The sequence below is a fragment of the Balaenoptera musculus genome, chromosome 10, assembly GCF_009873245.2.
Source record: "Balaenoptera musculus isolate JJ_BM4_2016_0621 chromosome 10, mBalMus1.pri.v3, whole genome shotgun sequence".
Taxonomy (NCBI): domain Eukaryota; kingdom Metazoa; phylum Chordata; class Mammalia; order Artiodactyla; family Balaenopteridae; genus Balaenoptera; species Balaenoptera musculus.
The window spans coordinates 9,855,587-9,869,526 of record NC_045794.1 but is presented as its reverse complement, the minus strand read 5'-3'; the positions used below and the strand labels follow the sequence as shown (position 1 = coordinate 9,869,526).

At 36.8% G+C, this 13,940-nt stretch overlaps 1 protein-coding gene across 4 annotated transcripts in view; it reads left to right on the top strand.

Annotated features, from left to right (window-relative positions):
* The window catches only part of LRP6 (LDL receptor related protein 6), a 187,346-nt gene that overhangs the window by 17,183 nt on the left and 156,223 nt on the right, over positions 1 to 13,940 (top strand). For 3 of the 4 annotated variants that reach the window (XR_005021566.1, XM_036866848.1, XM_036866847.1), the window contains exon 2: positions 4,566 to 4,959. The exons of the other annotated variant lie outside the window; for it this stretch is intronic. Coding sequence is in view for 2 of the 3 variants with exons in the window: in XM_036866848.1 (XP_036722743.1) it covers positions 4,566 to 4,959 (394 nt within the window). In the remaining variant the exon portion in view is untranslated. The remainder of the gene's footprint in view (positions 1 to 4,565; positions 4,960 to 13,940) is intronic. 4 annotated transcript variants of the gene reach the window in all.

The following is a 13,940-nucleotide window of genomic DNA, read 5'->3' as shown; positions in this document are numbered from 1 at the left end:
TCTCTTTCGGATAGGCTTTATATTTAGTTTTGGTATTAGGTCTTATTCAAAGATCATTTTAATAATAATATAAAACAGAATAAAAATAGTTGCATTAAGAACTATATCTGCCAGACTGTTTTATTAAGGTATAATTGATAATTCAATAAATTACACATATGTAAAGTTTAAAATTTAATAAGTTTTGACATATGTATGTACTTCTGGAACCATCATCACAGTCAGTATAATATAGCCATCACCTACAAAAGTTTCCTCATGCCCCTTTATCATCCCTCCTCCTCTTCTTTTCCGCCCTCTCTCCCCACCTCCAGGCAACCACCGATCTGCTTTTTGTTACAATAGATTAATCTGAATTTTCTAAAATTTTATGTAAATGGAGTATGCAATATATACACTTTTATTCTGACTTCTTTTATTTTACATAATTATTTTGAGATTCACCCAAGTTACATAAACAAATAGTTCATTACTTTTTTTTTTGGCATGCCGTGTGGCACGCGGGATTTTAGTTTCCTGACTGGGGATTGAACCCGTGCCCCCTGTAGTGGAAGCGTGGAGTCTTAACCACTGGACTGCCAGGGAATTCCCAATAGTTCGTTACTTTTTTTTTTTTTTTAATTTATGTTTGGCTGTGTTGGGTCTTCGTTGCTGCATGCGGGCTTTCTCTAGTTGCGACAGGCAGGGGCTACTCCTCGTTGTGGTGCGCGGGCTTCTCATTGCGGTGGCTTCTCATTGTGGAGCATGAGCTCTAGGCGCGTGGGCTTCAGTAGTTGTGGCATGCGGGCTCAGTAGTTGTGGCTTGTGGGCTCTAGAGCACAGGCTCAGTGGTTGTGGTGCACAGGCTTAGTTGCTCCACGGCATGTGGGATTTCCCCGGATCAGGGCTCGAAGCTGTGTCCCCTGCATTGGCAGGCAGATTCTTAACCACTGCAACACCAGGGAAGTCCCCATTACTTTTTTTTTTTGAAATTAATTTTATTTTATTTTTTTATACAGCAGATTTTTATTAGTTATGCATTTTATACACATCCGTGTATACGTGTCAATCCCAATCTCCCAATTCATCACACCACCACCCCCCGCCACTTTTCCCCCTTAGTGTCCATACATTTGTTCTCTACATCTGTGTCTCAGTTTCTGTCCTGCAAACCGGTTCATCTGTACCATTTTTCTAGATTCCACATATATGTGTTAATATATGATATTTGTATTTCTCTTTCTGACTTACTTCACTCTGTATGCCAGTCTCTGGATCCATCCACGTCTCTCCACATGACCCAGTTTCGTTCCTTTTTATGGCTGAGTAATAGTCCATCGTATATATGTACCACATTTTCTTTATCCATTCGTCTGTCGATGGGCATTTAGGTTGTTTCCAGGACATGACTATTGTAAATAGTGCTGCAGTGAACATTGGGGTGCATGTGTCTTTTTTTTAGCAATTTTTTTTTTTAATTTTACTTATTTATTTATTTATTTATTTATGGCTGTGTTGGGTCTTCATTTCTGTGCGAGGGCTTTCTCTAGTTGTGGCAAGTGGGGGCCACTCTTCATCGCGGTGCGTGGGCCTCCCACTATCGCGGCCTCTCTTGTTGTGGAGCACAGGCTCCAGACGCGCAGGCTCAGTAATTGTAGCTCACGGGCCCAGTTGCTCCGCGGTATGTGGAATCTTCCCAGACCGGGGCTCGAACCCGTGTCCCCTGCATTGGCAGGCAGATTCTCAACCACTGCGCCACCAGGGAAGCCCACATGTGTCTTTTTGAATTATGGTTTCCTCTGGATATATGCCCAGTAGTGGGATTGCTGGGTCATATGGTAATTCTATTTTTAGTTTTTTAAGGAACCTCCATACTGTTCTCCAAAGTGGCTGTATCAATTTACATTCCCACCAAGAGTGCAAGAGGGTTCCCTTTGCTCCACACCCTCTCCAGCATTTGTTGTTTGTAGATTTTCTGATGATGCCCATTCTAACTGGTGTGAGGTGATACCTCATTGTAGTTTTGATTTGCATTTCTCTAATAATTAGTGATGTTGAGCAGCTTTTCATGTGCCTGTTGGCCATCTGTATGTCTTCTTTGGAGAAATGTCTATTTAGGTCTTTGGCCCATTTTTGGATTGGGTTGTCTGTTTCTTTAATATTGAGCTGCATGAGCTGTTTATATATTTTGGAGATTAATCCTTTGTCCGTTGATTCATTTGCAAATATTTTCTCCCATTCTGAGGGTTGTCTTTTCGTCTTGTTTATGGTTTCCTTTGCTGTGCAAAAGCTTTTAAGTTTCATTAGGTCCCATTTGTTTATTTTTGTTTTTATTTCCATTACTCTAGGAGGTGGATCAAAAAAGATTTTGCTGTGATTTATGTCAAAGAGTGTTCTTCCTATGTTTTCCTCTAAGAGTTTTATAGTGTCTGGTCTTACATTTAGGTCTCGAATCTGTTTTGAGTTTATTTTTGTGTATGGTGTTAGGGAGTGTTCTAATTTCATTCTTTTACATGTAGCTGTCCAGTTTTCCCAGCACCACTTATTGAAGAGACTCTCTTTTCTCCATTGTATATCCTTGCTTCCTTTGTCATAGGTTAGTTGACCAAAGGTGCGTGGGTTTATCTCTGGGCTTTCTATCTTGTTCCATTGATCTATGTTTCTGTTTTTGTGCCAGTACCATATTTTCTTGATTACTGTAGCTTTGTAGTATAGTCTGAAGTCAGGGAGTCTGATTCCTCCAGCTCCGTTTTTTTTCCCTCAAGACTGCTTTGGCTATTCGGGGTCTTTTGTGTCTCCATACAAATTTTAAGATTTTTTTTTCTAGTTCCATAAAAAATGCCATTGGTAATTTCATAGGGATTGCATTGCATCTGTAGATTGCTTTGGGTAGTAGAGTCATTTTCACAATATTGAGTCTTCCAATCCAAGAACATGGTATATCTCTCCATCTGTTGGTATCATCTTTAATTTCTTTCATCAGTGTCTTATAGTTTTCTGCATACAGGTCTTTTGTCTCCCTAGGTAGGTTTATTCCTAGGTATTTTATTCTTTTTGTTGCAATGGTAAATGGGAGTGTTTCCTTAATTTCTCTTTCAGATTTTTCATCATTAATGTATAGGAATGCAAGAGATTTCTGTGCATTAATTTTGTATCCTGCAACTTTACCAAATTCATTGATTAGCTCTAGTAGTTTTCTGGTGGTATCTTTAAAATTCTTTATGTAAAGTATCATGTCATCTGCAAACAGTGACAGTTTTACTTCTTTTCCAATTTGTATTCCTTTTATTCCTTTTTCTTCTCTGATTGCCGTGGCTAGGACTTCCAAAATTATGTTGAGTAATAGTGGTGAGAATGGGCATCCTTGTCTCGTTCCTGATCTTAGAGGAAATGCTTTCTGATTTTCACCATTGAGAATAATGTTTGCTGTGGGTTTGTTGTATATGGCCTTTATTATGTTGAGGTAGGTTCCCTCTATGCCCACTTTCTGGAGAGTTTTTATCATAAATGGGTGTTGAATTTTGTCAAAAGCTTTTTCTGCATCTATTGAGATGATCATATGGTTTTTATTCTTCAGTTTGTTAATATGGTGTATCACATTGATTGATTTATGTATATTGAAGAATCCTTGCATCCCTGGGATAAATCCCACTTGATCATGGTGTATGATCCTTTTAATGTGTTGTTGGATTCTGTTTGCTAGTATTTTGTTGAGGATTTTTGCATCTATATTCATCAGTGATATTGGTCTGTAATTTTCTTTTTTTGTAGTATCTTTGGTTTTGGTATCAGGGTGATGGTGGCCTCATAGAATGAGTTTGGGAGTGTTCCTTCCTCTGCAATTTTTTGGAAGAGTTTGAGAAGGATGGGTGTTAGCTCTTCTCTAAATGTTTGATAGAATTCACCTGTGAAGCCATCTGGTCCTGGACTTTTGTTTGTTGGAAGATTTTTAATCACAGTTTCAATTTCATTACTTGTGTTGGTCTGTTCATATTTTCTATTTCTTCCTGGTTCAGTCTTGGTCCCCATTACTTTTTATTGTATGGATATATCACTGTTTTTTCATCTGTTAGTCTGTTGATGACTTTTGGGTTGGTTCCAGTTTGGGTTATTACAGAAAAGCTGCTGTGAACATCATGCAACCAGGTCTTTGTATTGACATATACTTTTATTTCTCTGAAGTAAATATCTAGTCTTTTAAGAAACTGCCAAACTGTTTTCCAAAGGTGCTGCACCATTTCACAGCCCGCCCCCCCCCCCCCCAACCCAGGAGAGTATGAGTGGTCCACTGGCTCCATATCCTTGCCAGTTCTTGGAATGACCAGGCCTTTTAAAATTTTATCTGGCAGACTATTTTAACAAGAAAAGACTGTCCTGGTAGAATTAATTTCCCCTCTTGCAACTCTTTTGTATTTAAAATGCTGCAAAAATAATGCCATGTGAAAAGATTTTGACAGTTTTCTATACATTTATTTACTCTTTAGTTTTGATAGTATTTGCTCACTAACACTAATTTGAAACTCAATTTATAGGAACCAAGACATTTCCTTCGTTTTGACTTACATATTTTTCTTTTTTTGTTCTAGCGGCCCCTTTGTTGCTTTATGCAAACAGACGGGACTTGCGATTGGTTGATGCTGCAAATGGCAAAGAGAATGCTACGATTGTAGTTGGAGGCTTGGAGGATGCAGCTGCGGTGGACTTTGTGTTTGGTCATGGCTTGATATACTGGAGTGATGTCAGCGAAGAAGCCATTAAACGAACAGAGTTCAACAAAACTGAGAGTGTACAGAATGTTGTTGTTTCTGGATTATTGTCCCCTGATGGGCTGGCATGTGATTGGCTTGGAGAAAAATTGTACTGGACAGATTCTGAAACTAATCGTATTGAAGTTTCTAATTTAGATGGATCTTTACGAAAAGTTTTATTTTGGCAAGAGTTGGATCAACCTAGAGCTATTGCCTTAGATCCTTCAAGTGGGTAAGTTTTGCATCATGTACAAAGGTTATTGTATCTCCTTCTCCTGGCTGTTTTCTCTCCATTAGCATAGACATCCCTTACCTCCAAGAGAAAAGAAACATCAGACCCCAGTTTTAGATTCTTTGGGCTTCTTTGTCAAGTAGATTTGAATGTGGGAAGTTAGGTCATGTTCTGATTCAGTAAGGTGTGTCTGTAAATAGTTTTGTGTTTCTAGTATCACTTATGGGATAGCCATGTTTATAGTTCTTGGTTTTTCTTCTGCACTTATTTTTTATAATTATGAGAGGATAATCAGAAGGCGGAGAAGAAGGAATGATAATGAGTAGTATTTGATAGCTCAAGATTATATAAAAAATCTTCTGAATCTTATACCTTTTATTATATACACAAGTGTTTTGTAATGCTAGTGTTTTTTTATATTAAACTGATATTTTTAATATGTCAGTGTTGAATGAAAAATAAAAATTAGGTTGTTAAATAACTCATTTTTAGTTAGCTAAACATGTATTTGCCATAAGAGTTTATTTTCTTTTTTTCCCTAAATATTTGTGTTTTTATTATATATATATTTTTAGTGCAGATATTCTCTACAGAACCACTGATTTTTCAGAAAGCTGTCTCTAATTTGGGCAACACAATGTATAGGGAGACCACGGTATCCTATTACTTTATTTTTTTTTTTTGGCCACACCGGGTGCAGCATGTGGAACTTCCCCAACCAGGGATGAAACCCGCGCCCCCTGCAGTGCAAACGTGCAATCTTAACCACTGGACCACCCGGGAAGTCCCAAAGTTTATTTTCTAATAGAAGAGAAACGTAAAGCTATGGGCAGATCTTATTATAAAATGTGAACTGTGTCCCCAGGTGCTTCTCTGTTACTGTGTTTCAGTCCTGCCATATACAATTCCTTGCTATTTATCTATTGAATACATTGTCATGCCAGAGTCTGTCATGGCTAGGTATAGATAACTAAACATGAACCTGAAATGAGTTACTAATAATTGTTTAAAATCTAAAGATAAATAACCTGTGAATAACTCTTTTAGTACTTCGTTTTCTTTGACTTTCAAGTATGTTGGAATGCTTTAAAACTCATTTATAGAAGGCAGTGGATTAATATTATGTAATAAATGAAAATTTGGGAAAAATGAAAGAAAGGTTTATATATGCTCCTTTCTCTTGATATCAGGCCCTTTTTGGTGACAAAAGTTAAAGAAGATACAATGTTATAGGAAAATGAAAAGCCTTTTCTGACTATAAAAGATAACATGGGCAATGGTGAGTGAAATTTTAGGGTGAGAAGTTCTAGAAAACATATATTATGTATACTTTATATAATATATAAAAAATGTATTTTTAGAGGGGCATTAAGAGGTATCTGCTAAAGTCAGATGGTCTTTTAATAAAGCATCAGAAAATATTATACTGACTCTAGTGGTAGGAAAAAGGTTTGTGTGTCCCAAGGAGAAGGTCACAGATGTTGAATGTGTGGTAAACTGTATTGATTGAAGAATTTGCTTCTTGAGAACTTGCAGGGTATTTTTGAGAAATGGAATCTGTTTTGCCAACAAAGTTCGTTAAGTCTCAGGGAGTGTTGAAATGTTTCTGAGGTTACTGCTTCACAGAACACACAGGGTTTTGGTGCTTTCAGTGGTTATTAGGGAGTAATACGTTGATGAAAAGATAAATAGTTCTTTTTTTTTTCCCCATTTTTGACAGATTCAATCTTATAACTCTAAGGGTGATGATGGAAATTTCCCCAAATATCTGTTAAATGGTTAGTATGTTCAGAGCTTTGCTTTTTGTGTTCTTCTTGTGGAGAGGGTGAATATCTTTAAGGATTTACTATTTTATTTAAGGAGAGAAAACTTAGGAGAGAGAACTTTTCATTTTTCAGAGCATGTTTATTTGCATTATGTAGTATGTATGTGGAGAGGGAAAGAGTGTTAAAGGAATTAGAAGGGCCACAGAACTCTTAAGGAGGATGGGTGGATAAAATAGCTAGATTATCACAATTCTGGAGTAGCATCTTATCATTTCTATAAGGGGTAATGATTATGTGATAGTACATAGTCAAGGGAGATGAATTTATAGGCAACTATTGACTATTCAGGAGCTGATAATTTAATAAGTAAATGAATCATTCTCATTTTGTCCCCTAAAACTGAGTTTCACTTCTGGGTGGCAGGTCTGATAAGTGTCTTAGGAAGTAAGTTTGCCATATGATTAAAAAGTATTTACATTAGCGTTTCTGTGGCTTAAATATTTACTAATATTTAAAGTTTGAATTTGCCAAAGACTCAGCTGGTAAAGGATACTGGAAGAATCAATAATAATGTGCTTTGAAGGTAGAAAGTACTGTTATTTAAGCTTCTAAGGGATGTTCAGTGAAGAATATGTATATTTTTCCTGAGGCCTAAATGGGGGTGTGGTCAAACACTCAAAGAAATGTCTTTCGTTATTTTTGATGTCTGTAGTTAGTGTTCAGTGTGTGTGTGTGTGTAAATTCACTTTCCCCCCCCTTCAGCAGTTCTAAAATTTCTTTTAATTTTTTGAAAGTTTTGTGTCAGATGGCTATTTTTTGAATTGTGCAACTGGAAGCAAATAGAATGCAGACAAATGGCATCATTTGGTAATTAGCAAGATGAAGCGTATTTAAAATTATATTTTAAACTCATGCATTTAAAAATATATTTTATCAAACGGTTTTTCGGTATTGATCTTAGGTTTTATGTTAATGCTTTTAGTTTTAACGGAATAGTAATTTTGGATTGAGTATATCACTTATCAAACAGAAGAGATGATTTTCAGATTTATTTTTTAGGGGAAAAGTGAAGTTTGCTTTCCAGAGAAAGTACATGAAAACAGAGCTGAGGAAAAAGGTGGCTTTATCAGAGTTCCGGGATCCTGGGTTATGAGGTTCAGAAGAGCTGACTGAGCTCTCTCACAGCAGCTTATGTAAAAGGAAAGCTATTGAATGACTGGTATTGTTTGAACCCTGGGAACTGGTGCAGAAATCTGTGTGCTTTTGGGTGTATGGAGTTCTTTGTGCACTCAGTCCATTTAGCCTAGACTGAAGGAAGATTTTTATTTCCCTCCCTAAATTTGGCCTCTGTTAGTCTGAGATTTTTTTTCTTTTGAGTGACTGGCAGTGTAGAATTCAGAATAAGGAGCAGGAAAACGTGTGTATGGAAATTGTTCCAGAAGTGAACAACCATGGCTATAGAAAGCAGTATCCTTACTTTATAGTGAGAGGTGATTCCTATGTGGCTGCTCCTAATGGTGGAACGCCTTAATCTGATCCCCAGTGACTGTACTAATCTTAGTGATGTTGAGGACCTACTGTTTCAGGTACAAATAAAGCAGTTCTAAGGGTTTTTTGTTTGTTAAGGATCTGTTCATATTCCAAATCATTCTGGATATTTTTTAGAAAGTTAAATTTTAGTGATTCAGTCTGAAGTGAATTCATACTGAATAGCTTTGAATGATACATATTTTAAAAAGTACATTTTTATCATTGTTAAGAATAATAACAACACTAAAAGTTCTGCTTTAAAAATGCTTGCAGAACTAGTTCAGTGGAAAAAGAATGATTTATAATTTCTTTATCAATTATGTACATATAATTGTCATAACTTGAGTATGTTTAAAAGTATTTTCTGTACTGGTATATCCCAGGTGACTAAAATAGTTCCTGCCACATAGTAAGTATTCAGTAAATATTTCTGAGTGGCTGGACTTTATATTTTCTTTTATAATTCTATTAATTATCCTTGTTAGGGACATTTGTTTTCTAAGCAAATGTAAATTTTAGTATGGTCCTGTGAATTCTAAATCACTATGGCTTTGACTGCAATTGTTAATTTAAAACATAATTAAGATTTTTAGTCTTTTCATTTCAAGTTTTCAAGATCATATTTTATAAAAATACACTCACTGGAGTATGGTCCTCTGAATTCTAAATCACTATGGCTTTGACTGCAATTGTTAATTTAAAACATAATTAAGATTTTTAGTCTTTTCATTTCAAGTTTTCAAGATCATATTTTATAAAAATACACTCACTGGAGCATGGTTCATATCACACCTTGCTCTGTTATTTACCAAGCAAGTTACTTCATTTTCTTGGACCTCAATTTCCTCATCTCTAGAATGATGAGTTCCTTTCAATTTTGACATTATTTAAGTTTTAAAAGTCAGACATTTAAAGAAAGTACTCTTAATTTTTATTTTTATTTTTGGCTGTGTTGCTGTGTGCAGGCTTTCTTCTAGTTGCGGCGAGCGGGGACTACTCTTCGTTGCGGTGTGCAGGCTTCTCATTGCGGTGGCTTCTCTTGTTGCGGAGCACCGGCTCTAGGCGCGCGGGCTTCAGTAGTCGTGGCACGCAGGCTCAGTAGTTGTGGCGCAGTGGCTTAGTTGCTCCGTGGCATGTGGGACCTTCCCGGACCAGGGCTCGAACCTGTGTCCCCTGCATAGGCAGGCAGATTCTCAACCACTGTGCCACCAGGGAAGCCCTAAGAAAGTACTCTAATTTTAAAAATTGTATTTTACTATTACATATTCAAGTCTAATTTAGGTATGTTACACTTAGAATTGTGTTTCTGCAGAACAGATTCTTCTTAAAATTTTGGTTCTACTGCCCTTATTGCATATGTCATCACACTTTTTTAGGGTTGTTTCGCCTCTAGTTTAAACCTCTTTTCCAGTTCCACTTGATGTAAACTGAAAAATTTTTTTTTTTTTAATTTTTATTTATTTATATTTATTTATTTTTGGCTGTGTTGGGTCTTCGTTTCTGTGTGAGGGCTTTCTCTAGTTGCGGCAGGCGGGGGCCACTCTTCATTGCGGTGCGCGGGCCTCTCACTATCGTGGCCTCTCTTGTTGCGGAGCACAGGCTCCAGACGCGCAGGCTCAGTAATTGTGGCCCACGGGCCTAGTTGCTCCGCAGCATGTGGGATCCTCCCAGACCAGGGCTCGAACCCGTGTCCCCCGCATTGGCAGGCAGATTCTCAACCACTGCGCCACCAAGGAAGCCCTGAAAAATATTTTTAAATGGCGAAGGATTCTTTTTTTTTTTTTTTTTTTCCGAAGGATTCTTTTTGTATGAAGAATGGAAAATGTGGCCTATTACTTTTAGGCAGACTATATATATTCAGATATGTTTGGAGATAGGTGTTTTTGAGATTATTTAAAAATTAAGAGAGTGTGTAAGAAAAGCCACTAATCCAGGAAATCTGGATAATAGGTTTAGCTTTACCAGCCTCTGGGATAGGAATCAAGGCCCTTGGAAGTGAAAACATTTTTTTTTAAAGAATAAATAAATGTGATGAATTGGGCGATTGGGACTGACATGTATACACTGATGTGTATAAAATTGATGACTAATAAGAACCTGCTATATAAAAAAATAATAAAATTCAACAATTAAAAAAAGAATAAATAAATGTGTGTGTATATTTATAGGTATTCTTAAATGTTAGTGTTGGTCTTTCCTCTTATAAACATCTTAACCCTCATCCAGTTTTTAATTCTTTATATCTAGTGATATACATCACATCTCAAATTGAGTTTTGATTATGTGGTCTGATATTTTTATGTTCTGTATCTCCAAGGCCCACTTCTATTGAAGGAATATTGAAAGGGAGTATTTGCAGTATGACCTAGCCCAGTCTCTTAATAGCTTTCTTTGCTAAAAGCTATCCTTGCTTGCAGCATTGACCTTGTAATTTATCCTTAACAAGGAGAACAGTGAACAATGAAATTTTATGAGAGTAAAGAATAGGATACCTTTAACTGAGTTCTCTGCATTTTGGAGATCTTACATACCCTTGCTGTATTCCAGTATGATTGGCTCTTTAGCAATTATAGCAAATTAGTTTGATTGCTCCTGGTATTTCTGTCATTGAACCTTTAAGATTTTGGAAGGAGGAGTCTGTGATAGCTAATTTGTGAAGTAGGAATAAAATGATTGTCTTCAGTATTTTTTTTTTTTTTTTGCAGCATTTGATATTGATACCATATTCCTTTTAGAAATTTTCTCTTAAGACTTTCTTATTTTTATACTGTTCGTTTTCCTACCACTTGGACCACCCTTTTCCTTTCTTTATTAACTCTTTAAGTTTAAAATGCATCATTTTCTATATTCTTTCTCTAAGATCATATCCATTTCCATAGTTTTTGCACAGAAGCAGATAGCCAGTTATCCATAAAGCTCCATATCCTCAAGCACTGGTTCTGAGTATGAAATATCTTGCTCTGAACTCTCAATAATTTACATTTTTAAAAGTGTCCTGGTCAATTGGGGAAGCCTATTTTCTGCCCATTAAATCCTGGGACTGGTAGGGAATTTTAAGGATCTTCTAGCTAAATGCCTTCACTTTTTGGCTGAAGAAACTTAGGTCTTTGGCTAAAATAAGAGAAAGTCAGATTCTTGGTTGAGATTTTCCAGTTCCACGTTTGGTGCTTTTTTCATCATGAAAGGTATCTTGCTAAAGCCATTTTTTTTGCACATTTAATTACTTTAAAAATGCAACATGGTAGCTTTATTTAAAGGAGGATTTTATAAATTCTGTGTTTTAGATTTACTCACTGTACTAATTTCTTATTTTACTATATTTTTTTGCATCCCACTTAATCCATTTGTGTTCAGCTTCCTTCTGCTTGCAGTATGTTCTTTAATATTCCTTTCAGCAGAGGTCTGTTGATGGTAAACTCTTGATCTTTGTCTGAAAATGTATTTATTTTGTCCTCATTCTTGGAATGATAATTATTTGATTATAGAATTCTTTGTGATAGTTATTTGCACTTTGTCCTTCGAGGGTATTATGACTTTAATTGTTGCTGTGAGAAGTCTGCTGTTTCTAATTATTGTTGCTTGGCAAGTAATTTATTATTATTATTTTTTCTGGTTGCTTAAAAGCAGCCCTTAGAAATCCCTTAATTTTTTTAAAAAAAATTTATTTATTTTATTTATTTGCCTTATTTATTTATTTTTTTTGGCTGTGTCGGGTCTTAGCTGTGGCGCATGGGATCTTTGTTGAGGCAAGCCGGATCTTTTTCGTTATGGCGCGCAGTCTGCTTGGACTTCTTTCTAGTTGCGGCGCCCGGGCTCCTCTCTAGTTGTGGCGTGCGGGTTTTCTCTCTCAAGTTGTGGCACGTGGGCTCCAGGGCGTGTGGGCTGTGTAGTTGTGGCGCACAGGCTTAGTTGCCCCGCAGCATGTGGGATATTAGTTCCCTGACCAGGGATCGAACCCATGTCCCCTTTATTGGAAGGTGGATTCTTTACCACTGGACCACCAGGGGAGTCCCTAAACATCCCTTAATTTTTTTTAAATTATTTATTTATTTAATTTTTGGCTGCATTGGGTCTTCGTTGCTGTGCGCGGGCTTTCTCTAGTTGCGGTGAGTGGGGGCTACTCTTTGTTGTGGTGCGCGGGCTTCTCATTGCGGTGGCTTCTCTTGTTGCAGAGCACAGGCTCTAGGCGCACAGGCCTCAGTAGTTGTAGCATGCGGGCTCAGTAGTTGTGGCTCACGGGCTCTAGAGTGCAGGCTCAGTAGTTGTGGCGCATGGGCTTAGTTGCTCCGCGGCATGTGGGATCTTCCCGGACCAGGTCTCAAACCCGTGTCCGTCCCCTGCATTGGCAGGCGGATTCTTAACCACTGTGCCACCAAGGAAGCCCCATCCCTTAATTGTTGGTATTTTGCAGCTTTGTTCACTTTGTGTCTAGATGTGACTATGTTTTTATTTATCCTGCTTAGAGCTCTTGTTTCTAGAATGTAATCATTATTGTTATTTATTAATTCTAGAGAATTATTATCCCTTAATTTCTTACTTACCCTTCAGTCTCTTTAGTCGCCTTTGGATCTCCTGTTTGATGTATGAGGACCATGTAATTTTCTGCTCCTTGCCTCTTAATCTTGCTTTCATATCTTCTATATCTAGGCCACTTTCTGGTTAGTTTTTGCACGTGCCTTCCAGATAATTAATTCTTTCTTAAGCTGTGCCTAATTTTACAGTTTGAGTCAGTTGATTTTTTAATATCAGCAATTGTATTTTGCTTTTCTAGAAGTTCTTTGTGCCCCTCATTTAAAAGACTTATTATGAGAAAATGTCAGCCTACATGAAAATAGAGAAAATAGTGTTATCAATAATATTAGACTTATAAAAAAGTTACAAAAATAGTGTATAGTTTTTGTATAACCTTTACCTGGCTTCCACTAATATTATATTTTATGTAATCATAGAATAGTTATCTTAGATCAGGAAATTAATGTTGATAAAATACCATTGACTAATCTGTAGACCATATTTGAATTTCTCCAGTTTTCCCACTAGAGTCCTTTTTGTGGACTAGGATCCCATGTCACATTTAGTTGGTATTTCCTTAGTCTTTTCTAATCTGGACATTTAACCAGTCTTTGTCTTCGTAACCTTGACCTTTTGAAGATTACTGGCCATTTTGTAGAATGTCCCTCATTTAGGATCTGTCTGATGTTTTCTTGTGATTGGTTATACATTTTTGGCATGGCAGAGGTCGTGTTGTGCTCTTCTCTGGGCATCATATCAGCAGGTGCATGATGTAGATACTGGCGATGTAACATTTGATCACTTGCTTATGGTGTTGTCTGCCAGGTTGGTTTTTATTTTTTTGTGTATTTACTTTTTTCCCCCTTGTAATAAATATTTGAAGCTATGCAGTTATCCTGTTTCTTATCATACTTTTCAGCATTTTTTAATGGTTTTTGCCTGCAACAATTATTACTGTGGTGTTTGCCAAATGGCGATATTTCTAGTCCCATTGTTCCTATTACATGCATTATCAGTTAGAATTCCATCTTAAGGAAGAGCTTTCCTGTCTTTCCTATTTATTCATTTATCCAATTATTTATACTAGTATGGACTTGGGCACTTGTTTATTCTATAGGTTATAATCCATTAGTGTCATTATTTCTTGCTTAGTGTTGTCCCAGATTTTGCTGT